The 16,766-nt window shown below is 46.0% G+C and overlaps 1 protein-coding gene across 2 annotated transcripts in view; it reads left to right on the top strand.

Annotated features, from left to right (window-relative positions):
* The window catches only part of LOC144502717 (calcium-binding protein 1-like), a 105,725-nt gene that overhangs the window by 74,963 nt on the left and 13,996 nt on the right, over positions 1–16,766 (top strand). For both annotated transcript variants that reach the window (XM_078226957.1, XM_078226958.1), the window contains one exon: positions 14,369–14,399. In XM_078226957.1, coding sequence (XP_078083083.1) covers positions 14,369–14,399 — 31 coding nt within the window. The remainder of the gene's footprint in view (positions 1–14,368; positions 14,400–16,766) is intronic.

Below are 16,766 nucleotides of genomic sequence, written 5' to 3' on the forward strand. Positions count from 1 at the left end.
GCCAGAAAGTAGAGTAATAATGAGTGCTTGTTTTTCAGAGGACATTTTGCATATGTGTTCTCTAGGGCTCAGTATTCGGACCACTGCTTCTTCTGTTATATATTAATGACCTAGACTTGTGTACGCTTTTTTGATATTGTCACATGTATCAGTATACAGCAAAAAGTATTGTTTCTTGCAAGCTATACAGCCAAAGCATACCATTCATAGAGGACATAGGGGAGAAGGAAAGGAGAAGGTGCAGAATATGGTGTTGCAGTTACCGATAGGGTTTAGAGAAAGATCAGCTTAATATAAGGTAGGTCCATTCAAAGGTCTGATGGCAGCAGGGAAGGAGCTGTTCTTGAGTCGGTTGGTACGTGACCTCAGACTTTTGTATCTTTTTCCCGACAGAAGAAAGTGGAAGAGCGAATGTCCGGAGTGCGTGGGGTCCTTGGTTATGCTGGCTGCTTTTCCGAGGCAGCAGGAAGTGTAGACAGAGTCAATGGAATGGATGCACAGACAATGCAATTTCAACGTTTGCAGATTACACGAAATTCCAAAATGTAGTGAACAATGAGAAGGCTAATAACTGACGTCAGGAATACATAGACTAGGGAAATTAACAAGACGCAAAGCAGATTAAATTTAATGCAGAGAAATGTGCGATGATTCATCTTGCTAAGGAGAGTCAATTTGAACTAAATTATACAATTTTAAAGGGTTACAGGGTAGAGAAAGCAGCGGGGGGGGGGGGGGGGCGGGGGGGGGGAAGGGGTGGGCGGGGGTGGGAAGGGGTGGTGTAGATACACAGATCTTTGAAGGTGAGATGGAAGGTTGAGGAAGCTGTTATAAAAACTTATGGGATCCTTGGTTTTATAGTTTGACTATAAACGCAAGGAAGGTATTCTAAAAGAAACTATTGGTCAGGTCTGAGCTGAAGTATTATGTTCAGGTTCGGGCTCCACATTATCTGAAGGATATCTGCGTTGTTATGATCCTGTAGAGGAATTGTAAACCAGAATGCCCACCAGATAGAGAAATTAACAACAAGATTTCGCTTTTTGTACTTTCTACTTTAAAACAAATCCAAGCCAGGGTAAACTAACATGAATTATCAGACGGATGACACTCTAAATAAATAGGTTAATATACATTGTCGAGACAAGATGTGCGTTATGCCTTACACAACCGCAAGCATCACGTCATTCCTTGCAAACATGTGGTGCTACACTGTTCCACAAGATGCTGTTCTTTATTCACAGAGGGTAGGTCAGCAGTCCTATCCATCAGCAGCTTTCACCTTCGGGTTTCACGGGTTTGATTCTTGTCAGCGAGGCACACACCTACCTCAGATATGACGGTGTAGCTCTCCAGAGTTCCTTTTCAACTGACCAGCCATAATGTCCCGTTTCACATTATTGGAAAAACCCAACCTTTTTGAGTCTCCGACCTATTCTCACAACATTCCAACTTTTAAATCTTTTTAGCCAGCTCGGACATTACCCCCAAGAGCTCCTGGCTTTTTTTCCGCCAAACAGAAAAACAAGCCTCTTTCCGAGAAAGATTTGGTTCTTCTCCTCACAAGAATTCTCAATGATCCTCTTTCTGTCCTGTCTGCTTTCTTTTTGTGTCTGCATCTTGTGCCCTGGTTGTTTTCCCCCTCCAGCTCCTCTGCTTGTAGCTCCCCTTTGTGTCTGCCAGCTACATGGTTTCTTTTTTAACTTTCTTTCTTTTGGTAGTGTTTCCAGATCAAAGGCTGTCAGGTCACGTGGACGAGAATTTCTTTTTATCCAAGAAAATTACAATGATCCCTTTCCAATTGGTGCAAACTCTTAAAACACTTTGCAAATTTTCTTAAAACAAATTACAGATTCCCCAGTCTTTATAAAGAAATTACAGGTCAGAGGTCGTCACGATGTCTTAACAATGTCCATGCAGAAGAGATTTAGAATCATAGAATCCTATAGTGCAGAAGGAGGCCATTCAGCCCATCGAGTCTGCACCAACCACAGTCCCACCCAGGCCCTATCCCCGCAACCCCACATATTTACCCCTGACACTAGGGTCAATTTAGCATGGCCAGTCAACCTAACCTGGATATCTTTGGACTGTGGGAGGAAATCGGAGCACCCGGAGGAAACCCACGCAGACACAGGGAGAATATGCAAACTCCACACAGACAAGGACCCGAGCTCAGAATTGAATCTGGGTCCCTGACACTGTGAGGCAGCAGTGCTAACCACTGTGCTGCCCCTAGAATTTACTAGAATGGTACCAGGGATAAGGGACTTCAGGAGGTCAACACTGCTGCCTCACAGTGCCATGGACCAGTTCGATTCTCGGCTTGGGTCAACATCTGTGCGGAGTGTGCACGTTCTCCCCGTGTCTGCATGGGTTTCCTCCGGGTGCTCCGGTTTCCTCCCACAGTCCGAAAGACATGCTGGTTCGGTGTATTGGCCATGCTAAATCCTCCCGAACAAGCGCTGGAGTGTGGCGACTGGGGGATTTTTATAGTAACTTTGTTGCAGTGTTAATGTAAGCCCACTTGTGACACTAATAAATAAACTTTAAACTTTTAATTCGAGCAGAGAGGAAATTTGATAGAGATGTTCAAAATCATGACTAGTGTTGGGAGAATAGGTAAGGAGAAAGCTGGCTCTGGGTCAAGAAGGATTGGTAACCAGACAATAGAGGTTGAAAATGCTTGCTAAAAGAATCAGGCAATTTGACAACACTATTTTACACAGCAGGATGTGATCTGGAATGCATTGCCTGATTGGGTTAGGAAAACAGTTTTAACAGTAGCATTCAAAACAGAAGTGAATAAATACTTGAAGATAAAATAAATATAGGGCTACGGGGAAAGGGCAAGAGAGTGAGACTAATTAAATAACTATATATAAAATTATATATAACTGGCATAGATTCAATGGGCCAAATGGCCTCCATTTGTACTTCATCATTCTGTGATCTGTGTAATAGCCTGGGCAAATGTATACGCACCCTTTGTGTTAGACAGGATTAATCTTTTTTTAAAGCCAGATAAATCAGGTACAGAGGAGTACGGTCATGTGATGTTTATACTGCTGGATTAGTATCCAGAGACCAGGACTAATAGTTTAATAGGGTCCTGGCTAGGGTGACTGTGTGGAGTTTGCACAATCTCCCCATGTCTGCGTGGGTTTCCTCCGGGTGCTCCGGTTTCCTCCCACACTCCAAAGATGTGTGGGTTAGGTGGATTGGCCATGCTAAATTGACCCTTAATGTCGGGGTCTAGCTAGGGTAAATGCATGGAGTTATGGGGATAGAGCCTGGGTGGGATTATGGTCGGTGCAGATTGGATGGGCTGAATGGCCTCCTTCTGTTTTGTAGGATTCTATGAATAAGACGTGAGTTCAAATTACACCGGTTTCAGAGAAACAGAATCCAGTGATAGGAAACTGGTATCAATGATAATGAATCTGTTGGGTTGTCGTAAAAATCCAACACATTCGGTGTTGCTCTCCAGGGAAGTCTTTCAAAATTCTTTCATGGGGTGTGGGCATCACTGGCAAAGCCAGCATTTATTGCCCATCCCTAATTGCCCTTAGTTTGAACGGCTTGCTAGGCCATTTCAGAGGATAATTAAGAGTCATCCATATGGGTGGGAGTCACACGTAGGTCAGACCGGGTAAGGATGGCAGATTTCCTTCCCTAAAGGACATTAGGGAACCACATGGGTTTTTACAATTGATGATATTTTACAATTGCTTTTATTGTCACCATTACAGAGGCTGGTTAATCGTATTCTGCTTTGATATTTTAAGTGCTTTTTTTTTGTTTGATGTAGTGTCCCTTCAAGGGACTGTTGTCTCGATTTACCCCTGAGTTTGTTTAAATTTAGTCAACCTAAAACTATATTCCTGAGGCTGGCTTTCAATTCCAGGTTGTATGAATTGAATTTAAATTCCACCAGCTGCTAGGGTGGGAACCCACGACTCCAGGGAGTCCGCCCAGTGACATTACCACTACACCATCATCTCCCCCATAGCTGAACTGGGATTTATTGTCATTACCCACTCCGGTTTATATGTGACTCCAGACTCTCACCAATGTTGACTTTTACATTGCCCTCTGAAGTTTCCTAACAAGCTGCTATCGGGCATTCAGAAGGAGGGGTCAGGACCAGCCTCTGAGGGCAGCGAGGGATGGTCCATGCCAGGGCTGCCCAGATCCTGCAAATGAATTTTTTAAAAATTGAAATGAGATTTAAGATCAATCTTTTGATTAAAAATAGTGGAGAATGATTTGCCCCAGAGTGTTCCCCATTGAGTTGCATACAGTACAGTTATGGTGGAGCGGTATTATTGCCAGACTATCCAGAAACTCAGCTAATGTTCTGGGGACTCAGGTTCGAATCCCGCCACGGCAGATGGTCGAATTTGAATTCAATAAAAAATATCTGGAATTAAGAATCTACTGATGACAATGAAACCATTGTCGATTGTCAGAAAACCCATCTGGTTCACTAATGTCCCTTAGGGAAGGAAATCTGCCGTCCTTACCTAGTCTGGCTTACATATAACTCCAGACCCACAACAATGTGGTTGACCCTCAACTAACTGCCCTCTAAGGGCAACTAGGGATGGACAATAAATGCTGTGATGTGGAGATGCTGGCGTTGGACTGGGATAAACACAGTAAGAAGTCTCACAACACCAGGTTAAAGTCCAACAGGTTTATTTGGTAGCAAAAGCCACTAGCTTTCGGAGCACTGCTCCTTCGTCAGGTGAGTGGGATTTCAGTTCACAAACAGGGCATATAAAGACACAAACTCAATTTACAAAATAATGGTTGGAATGCGAGTCTTTACAGTTAATCAAGTCTTAAAGGTACAGACAATGTGAGTGGAGAGAGCGTTAAGCACAGGTTAAAGAGATGTGTATTGTCTCCAGACAGGAGAGTTAGTGAGGTTTTGCAAGCCCAGACAAGTTGTGGGCATTACAGATAGTGTGACATGAACCCAAAATCCCAGTTGAGGCCGTCCTCATGTGTGCGGAACTTGGCTATCAGTCTCTGCTCAGCGATTCTGCATTATCGTGTGTCGTGAAGGCCGCCTTGGAGAACGCTTACCCAAAGATCAGAGGCTGAACATGAGGACGGCCTCAACCAGGATCTTGGGTTCATGTCACACTATCTGTCACCCCCACGACTTGTCTGGGCTTGCAAAATCTCACTAACTGTCCTGGCTGGAGACAATACACATCTCTTTAACCTGTGCTTAGCCCTCTCTCCACTCACATTGTCTGTACCTTTAAGACTTGATTACCTGTAAAGACTCGCATTCCAACCATTATTTTGTAAATTGAGTTTGTGTCTTTATATGCCACTCATCTGATGAAAGAGCAGCGCTCCAAAAGCCAGTGGCTTGTGCTACCAAATAAACCTGTTGGACTTTAACCTGGTGTTGGGAGACTTCTTACAATAAATGCTGGCCAATCAGCGACACCCATGTCCCATGAATGAATAAAAAATAATGTAGACAGAGTGAAATCATCCTGGGGTGGCACAGTGGGTTGGCACTGCTGCCTTATAGCGGCAGGGACCCGGGTTCGATTCCGGTCTTGGGTCACTGTTTGTGTGGAGTCTGCACGTTCTCCCCGTATCTGCGTGGGTTTCCTCCAGGTGCTCAGGTTTACTCCCATTGTCCAAAGATGTGCAGGTTAGATGGACTGGCCATGGTAAATGTGTGGGATTACAGGGATAGGGCAGGGAGCGAGCCTGGGTAAGATGCTCGGTCGGAGAGTCGGGGTGCAGACTTGATGGGCCGAATAGCCTCTTTTACACTGTAGGGCCTCTCTATAATTACATGATACCAGCATCTGAACTTATATTTTGACAAATATAATTGGAGGGTAAAATTAGTTTGAAGTATTCCCTTTTTCAACTGCTCATAGACCACTCCCACCACAAAGATTCTACAGTCCCGCTGAAGTCAATAGACTTTTGAATGGCTCGTCGCATTTTCCAGACCCACCCCCATGACGGGGCAGATAAACACCCCCCTTGCTGTGCACCATTGGCTGTTTCTGTTTTTAGTTTCGGTTTCAGCTACACTCAGCCTGGTGGATGAAGTGTGATTATTGCATGTAGACATCAAGAATAACCATTTTCTATGGAATAGGATATACTGACTGCAACGTCTCACATCTCAAGTGACACTGGGTACAGTTATGTGGCTTTGTCAGAACTGTACTCCTGTGTGGAGGTCATTCCGGAATATTCTGGATATGGGCTATCATCAGCATCTTCTCAGAGAGTGAAAAATTATTCTCTGGAGCGTTTGTCCAATGGGTCATTGGGTAAATGTACCGCTTGTATGATGGCAGCACAGAACAAGAAAGTTCAGTACCTTGGCTATGCTGAGTTAGTTGATCTCCATGATGTGGAGATGCTGGCATTGGACTGGGGTGGACACAGTAAGAAGTCTCACACCAGGTTAAAGTCCAATAGGTCCAGGAAGGAGCAGCCTCCGAAAGCTGGTGATTCCAAATGAACCTGTTGAACTTTAACCTGGCGTTGTGAGACTCCTTAGTTGATCCCAGCTAAGGTTGGCAGTGGAGGCACTTTCTGTGGTCTGGGCGGCCCACAGCACCAGGAAGTGAGGCCCCTGAACTGACCACTATCCAGGCAACTGCACTGTAAAGTGCACGTTTGTGGCTGGACAGCAGGTCAGGCCCGGGGCCGAGGCCTCCCACGCCTGTCAACACTTACTGTCCATGCTCACAAATAAAGAATGATCACTGGGGTGGAGGTTGCTACTGCCCAGGTAATTATATCCCAGCGCGTTTCACCACCTTAAAGGGAGACGGTGTGAAACCTGAGGAAAAACATTGTGTACAATTCATGCTAAATATACCAAAACTAAGCTGCAGTAACCTCAAGGCTGTTAATGTTATCTGGTGATTCATGCAGTAGATACAAACTGCTCTGCACTTTATTCTGTGTTTATTAAAGTTATCCTAACCTCTCTCTGTCATTTATTCCCACCTAATCTCTCCTGGGTATCAATTATCGTATTCCTATTTATTATTGTCAGTATGAGCAGCCAATTCATCTAAACACAACATAACTGTCAGTCCCTGACCAGACAAACATGTGGGTGCAATGATATAGAAGGTGCTTTGTGACTGCTGCACTAAATCACAGACAGACAACAGGCACACTCGGCAATCTGTGACACGACTGGTGGGGTTCTAAAGGCAGGAGGAAGGGTTGTAGAATCAAGCGCTACAGTCTTTGCCATTTTAATCATTGATTTGTTTGCAGTTATTGTGATCTTCGCTCAGTGTTCTGCCTGGTTTTTGTTTAGAATGGCAGGGAACTGTGGTGGGGACCGGATCACAGTGCCCGGGACCCGGGTTCGAATCTGGACTCGGGTGACGGTCTGTGTGGAGTCTGCATGTTCTCCCTGTGTTTGCATGGGTTTCCTCCGGGTGCTCCGGTTTCCTCCCACAGTCCGAAAGATGTGCAGGTTAAGTGGATTGGCTGTGCCAAATTGCCCCTTATTGTCCCAAGATGTTTAAGTTAGGTGGATTAGCTATGGGAAATGAACGGGGTTGCAAGGGTAGGTCGGGGGTTGGGCCTGGGTAAAACGCTCTTTCGGAATGTCGGTTCAGACTTGATGGGCCGAATGGCCTCCTTTTACAGTGTAGGGATTCTATGGATGTCTTCTATAGCTTTGGTGCTGTTTTAGGTTCTCAGCCTTGGCTGAGGGGGCAGCATTCTCATCTCTGAATCCTAAAGCCATGGGCTCAAATCCCCACGTCAGAGACCTTAGCACATGATCTAAGCTGAGACTCCTGTGCAGCACTGGGAGAGTTCCACACTGTCAGAGGCACCAGCTTTTGGATGAGATGTTAAATTGAGCTCCCATCTGCCCCTCAGGTGGGCATCAGCGATCCCAGTGGCAGAAGAGAAGCTCTGCCTATTGTCCTGGCCTATATTTACCTCTCAAACAGCGTTGGTTAAACAGATGAGCTGGTCATTTCTCTCGTCTGCTATTGTGGGAGCTTGTTAGGCACTAATTGACTGTCAGCGCACACTCTACTACATTTCCCTACATTGCTATAATTGTACCTCAGTGTGTGTGAAATGCTTGTGACTTCCTGGCGTTGTGTTGCTATCTAATTGCAAGTTGGCTATTTATATGGTATATTTATATGTTATATTTATGTGGTATTTATCTTAGATGCAAGATTAGGTCCAAGATTATTGGGGCAGCACAGTGGTTAGCACTGCTGCCTCACAGTGCCAGGGACCCGGGTTCAATTCCGGCGATGGGTCACTGTCTGTGTGGGATTTGCGCGTTCTCCCTGTGTCTGCGTGGGTTTCCTCCGGGTGCTCCAGTTTCCTCCCACAGTCCAAAGACGTGCTGGTTAGGTGGATTGGCCATGGTAAATTCTCCCTCAGTGTACCCGAACAGGCACCGGAGTGTGGCGACTAGGGGATTTTCACAGTAACTTCATTGCAGTGTGAATGTAAGCCTACTTGTGACTAATAAATAAACTTTAAAAAACTTTATTCAGGCACAGGTACCTAGAGTCACAGAGTCATAGAGGTTTACAGCATGGAAATAGGCCCTTTGGGTAAGTCCATGCTGCCCAGTTTTTACCACTAAGCTAGTCCCAATTGCCCACATTTGGCCCATATCCCTCTATACCCATCTTACCATGCAACTGTCTAAATGCTTTTTAAAAGACAAAATTGTACCCGCCTCTACTATTACCTCTGGCAGCTCGTTCCAGAGACTCACCACCCTCTGACCTTGTGTGGATGTAGCACTAGCCTGTCCAGGGTAAAGCCTGACAGATTGTTACAGATGCAAGGGCAGTGTGAATGCCAGTACGTGCTGAATTATCTCATCTTTCACAATTTTATTTTGCTATCTCACGTCTGCTGTGATCTCTCTTCACCACGGTCTGTCCTTGCCAATGCCACTTACCATCTGATTGGCCAGCAGCTCTTGGAGGCGGAATCTTGACCCAATAAGCAACAGATGCCCCGGTGACGGACAGTCACCTGCCTGATGGCTGTTGCATCGGGGTGTCCGAAATGGCCGTGGCAGGGTTCCCCCAGCTTTCCGGCTGGTGAATGGTGTCACTGTGTTTTTTTAAATTTTACTCCATCCTTAAAGTTACAAAGCCAATGCTCAGAACAGACCGGGTAAACCCAAATCCATTCCTTGCTTGCTCCAAAAACCAAATTCAAAATCCAATTGAATCCAATTCATGGGCGGCATGGTGGCACTGCTGTCTCACAGCGCCAGGCACTCGGGTTCGGTTCCCGGCTTGGGTCACTGTCTGTGTGGGGTTTGCACGTTCTCCCCGTGTCTGCGTGGGTTTCCTCCGTGTGCTCCGGTTTCCTTCCACAGTCCAAAGATCATAGATCATAGAAACCCTACAGTACAGAAAGAGGTCATTCGGCCCATCGAGTCTGCACTGGCCACAATCCCACTCAGGCCCTATCCCCATATCCCTACATATTTTACCCACTAATTCCTCTAACCTACGCATCCCAGGACACTAAGGGGCAATTTTAGCATGGCCAATCAACCTAACCCGCACATCTTTGGACTGTGGGAGGAAACCGGAGCACCCGGAGGAAACCCACGCAGACACGAGGAGAATGTGCAGACTCCACACAGAGAGTGACCCAAGCCGGGAATCGAACCCAGGTCCCTGGAGCTGTGAAGCAGCAGTGCTAACCACTGTGCTACCATGCCGCCCTGTGTGGGTGTGCGGGTTAGGCGGATTGGCTATGCCAAATTGCCCCTTAGTGTCAGGGGGACTAACTAGGGTAATTGCATGGGGTTATGGGGATAGGGCCTGGCTGGAATTGTGGTCTGTGCAGACTCGATGGACCGAATGGCGTCCTTCTGCACTATAGGGATTCTATGAACTCTTCCATAAGCGAAGTAAACAAATCCAAGCTGTTACAATAAGGCATTGGACCCCATCTCGGGCTTGATCCAACGCTTGATCTTAGCCAAAAGGCCTAGAAGTGATTGCGACCATTAAATTCAGCCCAACAAAAGTACACGCCACACTTCTTCCTGATATGTTGTGAAATAACAACAAATCTGTACTAATTAAGGGAGATAACTATCAAGGAGCATCACTTCAAAAAGAAAATCAGCTAGCCAGACATTTCCTGCTGGCCCCATCTGCCCTTGTTAACCTGACTTCCCCCTGGAGCTTTACAAATCCCACCAACTAAGAGGTAGACTTCCCAAAGCTATTGTAAATGGCCTCCGATTGAACTCAGAATTGACTCTACAAGAGCAGGTCAAAAGCTGGGAATTCTGCAGCGAGTCACCCAACTTGTGACTCCCTAAAGCCCATCCACCATCTGCAAAGCATAAGTCAGGAGTGTGATGGAAGTCTCTTCACTTGCTTGGATGGGTGTAGCTCCAGAAACACTCAAGAAGCTCAACATCATCCAGGACAAAGCAGCCATTTGATTAACACCCCATCCACAAACATTCACCCCCTCCACCACTGATGCACAGTAGCAGCAGTGTGTACTATACACAGGATGCACTGCAGCAACTCGCCAATACTCCTTTGAAAGCACCTTCTAAACATACTAACATATCAATTAGGAGCAAGAATCTACCTCTACCACTAGAAAGACAAAAACGACAGGCTCATGGGAATACCACCACCTGCAAGTATTGATTTGGAAATACATTGCTGTTCCCTCACTGTCATTGGGTTTAAATCCTGGAACTCCCCTCCCTAGCAGCACTGTGGGTGTACCTACACCACATGGACTGCAGCGGTGAGCCACCATCTTCTCAAGCGCAATTAGGAATGGGCAACAAATGTTGGCCTTGCCATTAACCCCCATATCCCATGAAAGAATTAGAAAAAACATGAATTGGATCTCCCCACAAGGTAGGCAATCATGATGAGGGGGTCGATCTCGATCCAAGTGCCAAGATGCGTTTGCAGATGACCTCAGCTGCTGGGACCATCAAAGTTCTCACATCTCTCTCGGAAAACACAAAGATCCAGGATGGAAGGAGAATGAAGAATAGGAGAGTAGGATCTGAAGGCAAGTTACCTGAGTACCCAAGAGAGTGGTGTACAGGCTTTAATCTGTGTTATTTCCTCACCGGAAGGGGAGGAATAAAGGTGTGTACAAAACAACACTCCAGTGCATCACTCAATCTTAGCATTGTCACGGAAGCTTTATGAATGAACTGAGTGTGATGGTTCAGTGGCTGGTGATTGTACTAAATGTTATTGATGATCTAAGTGTTAAGGTACAGTACAGTACTTGCTGGTTGTTGGTCTATCTTTATGAATGAGCTGAATGTGTAAGTATAGTGCTCGCTGGTGGCCAGTAGATCTTTATGAATAGTCCTCAAGAGTGCAACTTGTTTTTGTTCTTGTCTTAGCCTTTTCCATTGCGCAGTCCAGGCACCAGTGACACTGCGTTGCTGACAGGCTTAAAGAAACTATTCATTGAGGTTTTAAATGTTGAAGAATTAGACATTTTGGGGAATAATTCATACTTTTTCCCCAGGCACTGTGCCAATATAGAGCCTCACAGCATGTGTATGTGAAGATAACCATTCTGCACGTACACAAGTGTTGATGTAACAGTGTAAGACACAGTGTGGACTGGTAATTGACACTTAAGCAGGACAAAGCCTCCAGTCGTGAATATTACACCCTTCTGTAGTGAGTATGCTCAACTGGGTTTGGAGGATTTTAGTTCACTCTTGAGTTGTTTCCACACGGAAAATAGCAAAGCGGCACAGTCGAAAAAGCCTTGTCTTGTGCCCCAAACATTTCTCGTGCAGTCTCTCCTTGCTCACACACTGATCTTCTATTTGGCTCCACCCACGCCTCATAAACAGCATAAAACCCATCAGCATTTCCCCTCGCTTTCGCTCTGAGGAAGAGTCATACGGACTCGAAACGTTAACTGTCTTCCTCTCTCCACAGATGCTGCCAGACCTGCTGAGTTTATCCAGCATTTTCTCTTCTTATTTCAGTGAATTAAGCCATTGCCTTCACCACGTTCTTCACAATATTCCTTAACCCTAATGTGCTCAGTGTGTGCATCCTCAAGTCAGGACTGAGGCAGTGCCACATTGTCAGAAGTGCCATGTTTTGGATGAGATGTGATACCATGATGCCCCTTGCCCTCTCAAATAGATGTAAAAGATCCCATGGCACTTTTTAGAAATAGAGCAGTGACATTTTACCTGGTGTTTTGGCCAATATTTATCCTTCAACCATCATTACTAAATAAAAATTATCCAGCTATTTTCTAAATGCTGACTGTGGCAGCTTTCTATATGCAAATTGACTGCCGTATTTCCTACATTACAGCTGTGAGTACTCCTCAAAGATTGCTTCATTTCCTGTACGGCACATTGGGCCAACCTGGGGTCTTTTTTTTACGTGACCATCACAATGCCAGTATGTCTATTCCTAACTGAGCAACAGCTGTCAGTACACAGAACGACAATGAACCACAACGGAGACACACAACAACCTCGGGCGTATTGAGTTGCTGTGCACTCACACAAATAATGCAGTTGCTCTTTATGCAGTCCAGTGACGGGCAACCTAGGCTGGTGAGTGGGCCGCATGAGTGGCCCTGCTTCATCTCAGTGGGCCGTAAGATTGAAATCGGGCTTGTTCACTAACCGTGACCCCATGAATAAGATTAAATACATTTAATACACACTGAATATTTCGTAACAAAGTTATAGAAAATGCTTAATCATTCATTTATTAATAGAACGATCATCAACTTCAAATGGTAAAAGCAAAATAAATATTTATACTTTGGACACAGAGGGAGTGTACAGCTCTCACAGTCAGTGTTATGAGCAATCAGCACCCACCTCACTTCACTTGTCCTTGCTTTACGTGGGTATCACTTCAGTCACACCGGTAGGAAAAAAAACTACCCAGATGGAAATCAGCAGAATGTGGCAACCCTGCACCTGGGCAACGGTCAACAAAATGTCTTCTGGGTCGCACACGGAACCCAGATGTGGCCCTCAGGCCGCAGGTTGCCCACCATAGTAGAAATACACTTGTATCACATTCCCTGGCACCCTCATATTGTTCAGATCTAGGCATAGCTTTTACCATCCCGACATACAGAAGATCGAGGTCTGGTGAGATGCCAGAAATCTCACCCCCCTCCTCCATCCCCACCCACAAATGTATCTTTCAAGATGTGAAGGGACAACGTTGCAAACTACTGGAAATCCAAAACAGGAAGAGAAAATGCTGCAAATACTCAGCAGGTCAAACAAGCATCCATGGAGGGAGGAACTAGGGGGGAATTCCTGCCCAAAAGTTTCTGTCCCACCCACGGCGGTTCCTGCGGCGGACAGGAGTGGGAAATCCCGCCGGGAGTTACCATTTCAGGTAGGTCACCTGATTCTCTGCAGAAGCTGCCGGAACCACTGAGTGCTTATCAGCATTTTCTGTTTCGGGAGCAGCTCATCCCCAGGAACCGCCGTCGATGGCGCTGCAGTGGTGACGGTGCAGCGGTGACGGTGCAGTGGTGACGGTGCAGTGGTGACGGTGCAGGGGTGATGCTCCAGTGGTGACGGTGCAGTGGTGACGGTGCAGGGGTGATGCTGCAGTGGTGATGGTGCAGCGGTGACGCTGCAGTGGTGACGGTGCAGCGGTGATGCTGCAGTGGTGACGCTGCAGTGGTGACGCTGCAGTGGTCACGGTGCAGTGGTGACGCTGCAGTGGTCACGGTGCAGTGTTCCAGGGCACGCGTTCCGTCAGTGTTGTCCCCGGCTTGCGGCCTTGGGTCACAGTTTGAACCCATTAATTCTGCATGCTGTACGGAAGCAGTTATTTTTTGATGTGGACTGTTCTCAATGAGGAGCTCACAGATTTACCGGAATTTTACCGCCTGGCCCACCCGAGGCCAGCGGAGAATGCCGTTCTGCGAGCCTCGTGGGGCGGGCATGCCGATAAAATTCCAGCTATTAATTTTCGTGACCAGTGAGGACCTCAGGGACTGGAGTGCAGGGTGGATGGTGACAATAATATTTGATACGTTTGTTTTTTATCATTTGGGTTTCTATCAGTTGTACCCCGAGTGATCCTTTAGTTAGATCCCTTTGGTTTGATGTCACGGGTAAACTCACTGTGTGGTTATTTTAATGAAAGCAAACACAGCTAACACTGTTAAAAACGGGAATGAATCAGTGAAGTTATTGCCTTCCTATTGAAGATAACCAAATGCTATTTGTGTTAACATTCTGATTGGCACAGTTGTATTTGCATTGTGTGTGTTTAAAATCGGCAGAGTGTATGGGAAACAGTCTAATACCAAACTGTTTTATCACCAGGACAGAGAACTCGGGGCCGAGGAAATTGAAGGTAAATGACTATTTTGACTTTCATTCATTTGTGCCATATTTACAAGAACCCCTTACCATGTGGGCGGCGTGGTGGCACAGTGGTTAGCACTGCTGCCTCACAGCACCAGGGACCCGGGTTTGATTCCCGGCTTGGGTCACTGCCTGGGTGGAGTTTGCACGTTCTCCCCGTGTCTGTGTGGGTTTTCTCCGGGTGCTCCGGTTTCCTTCCACAGTCCAAAGATGTGCGAATTAGGTGGATTGGCCATGCTAAACTGCCCCTTAGTGTCAGGGTGACTAGCTGGGGTAAATGCATGGGGTTATGAGGATAGGGCCTGGGTAGGACTGTGGTCGGTGCAGATTCGATTCCCTCTGCCCTGTAGGATTCTATGAAAACCTGATGAAATATTTCATTAAAATACATGCAGTGAAGATGTTTAGAATGCTTTGTGGGGATTTGGTGGCCTCTCTTTGCAGAATCATTTTGAAGCGTCATATATGGCGAGAATATTTATGTTACTTTGCCCAGATGCCATTCTTCCGTTAATCAGCACGTCTGCTGAAAATGGTGTTAACCAGAGTTCTGGAGCGAGATGTTTGCTCAGAAGCCCGTTACTCCAAACTGACTGAGTCATTCCTACTCGCATTCGGGTCAGCTATCCCAATATTTCATGATGAAAAGAAAGAATTACTGAATGCACAACTTAAGATATATTCCTTATTTATACACTCATCAATGTCATAGAGTTTTACAGCACTGGTGGAGGCCATTCAGCCCATTGTGCTGGCTCCTTGTCTCATTCTCCCTGCTCTTCTCCCATATCATAGAATCCCCACAGTGCAGAAGGAGGCCATTTGGCCCATCGAGTCTGCACAGACTCTCTGAAAGAATTTCTTATCCAGGCCCACCTCTGTCCTATCCCCGCAACCCCACACATTTACCCCACTAACCTACACATCCTTGAACACTAAGCGGCAATTTAGCATGGCCAACCCCCCTGACCTGCACATCTTTGGAGCGTGGGAGGAAACCGGAGCACCCGGAGAAAACCACGCAGGCACGGGGAGAACGTGCAAACTCCACACAGACAGTGACCCAAGGCTGGAATCGAACCCAGTTCCCTGGCACTGTGAGGCAGCAGTGCTAACCACTGTGCTCCACATATCCTTGTAACATTTTACATTTCACATATTTATCTAATTCCTTTTAGAAAGTTTTGTAACTTAAGACCACAATAAAGTAGTCAAATGCGTTGTTTAAAGAATGAACTTTATGTAAATAAATAACATAGTTAAACAATGATAGTAACTCTGCATAACCAATAATAACTATGAAAACAGGAGCACTAGTAAAACAGGTCTTTTTTGCAGAACGCTCTTTGGCAGACTTGAAAAGCCCTCCAAAACCCGATATGCTCAGAACCTTCAACAGATACTCGTAAAACAATTACTTAGGAAAAAGCTTAGAAGAACACTCTGTACTCAGAATGAGACTCTGTAACAGAAAGTTATTATTGAATCAGCTTCCTCCTCTTATTCTTGAGCCTATTATCTTAAAGCTGTGCCCTCTAATTAGCGACATTCCCAAATGTGGAAATAGTTTTTCTGTTTGCTCTATCTGCACCTCTCATAATTTAACCTCAGTTAAATCTCTCCTCCACGTTCTCACCTCTAAGGAGAGCAATCCCAGCTTCTCCAGCCTCTCTCATGTTTAAACTTAGTTGAAGGAGCTAAAATGGCAGGCTATTTGACTGCAGGTAGCCTCGTCGCCCAACCAGATTCAACCCATGCCAGCCCCACAGTGAGACAGTCGGGAGCTCGGCGCTGGGGTTAATTTCCTTTCCTTCGTCCTGGGGCACTGAGGCCAATTGTAGCATCCAAAGTGCTGCCCAACATTGAGACCAGGTAATTGAGTACAGATCAGGACACAAAGCGGGGACTTTGACAATGCGGAAAGACCCCTGGGATGGAGGAGGTGCGGGAGGGGGGTGAGGGATGGGGAGGTGGTAATTACCAAATTAACTACGAGGTGTATTTCCAAAAAGGCAGAAAGGATAATCTGTTCCTTTTGGAGATGTCATTTGCTCATAAGTGAATGATTTCAATCTGTCCGATTGATTGCATGAGGTGTGTGTATGTGTAGCTATCATTACTGCATCACTAAAGGATTTCTCTGAGTTTTACAATCAGGCCTGTGTGTTTTGTAAGAGTTGAAATGGTGAGACCTTTACACAGCCACCAAAACCCAATGACCACATCCTTCAGGCTCTTCAGCAATCGTGTTTATGTTGGGGATGAAATCGGGGTGATGCCCTGGCTCATGTCGCTGCCCGTTCTTCAGGCCGTGGGCGCAAACCTCCACAAAGCAGCAGAATGGAAATCCTTGCAG

Source organism: Mustelus asterias, chromosome 13 (genome assembly GCF_964213995.1).
Source record: "Mustelus asterias chromosome 13, sMusAst1.hap1.1, whole genome shotgun sequence".
In the NCBI taxonomy this organism is placed as follows: domain Eukaryota; kingdom Metazoa; phylum Chordata; class Chondrichthyes; order Carcharhiniformes; family Triakidae; genus Mustelus; species Mustelus asterias.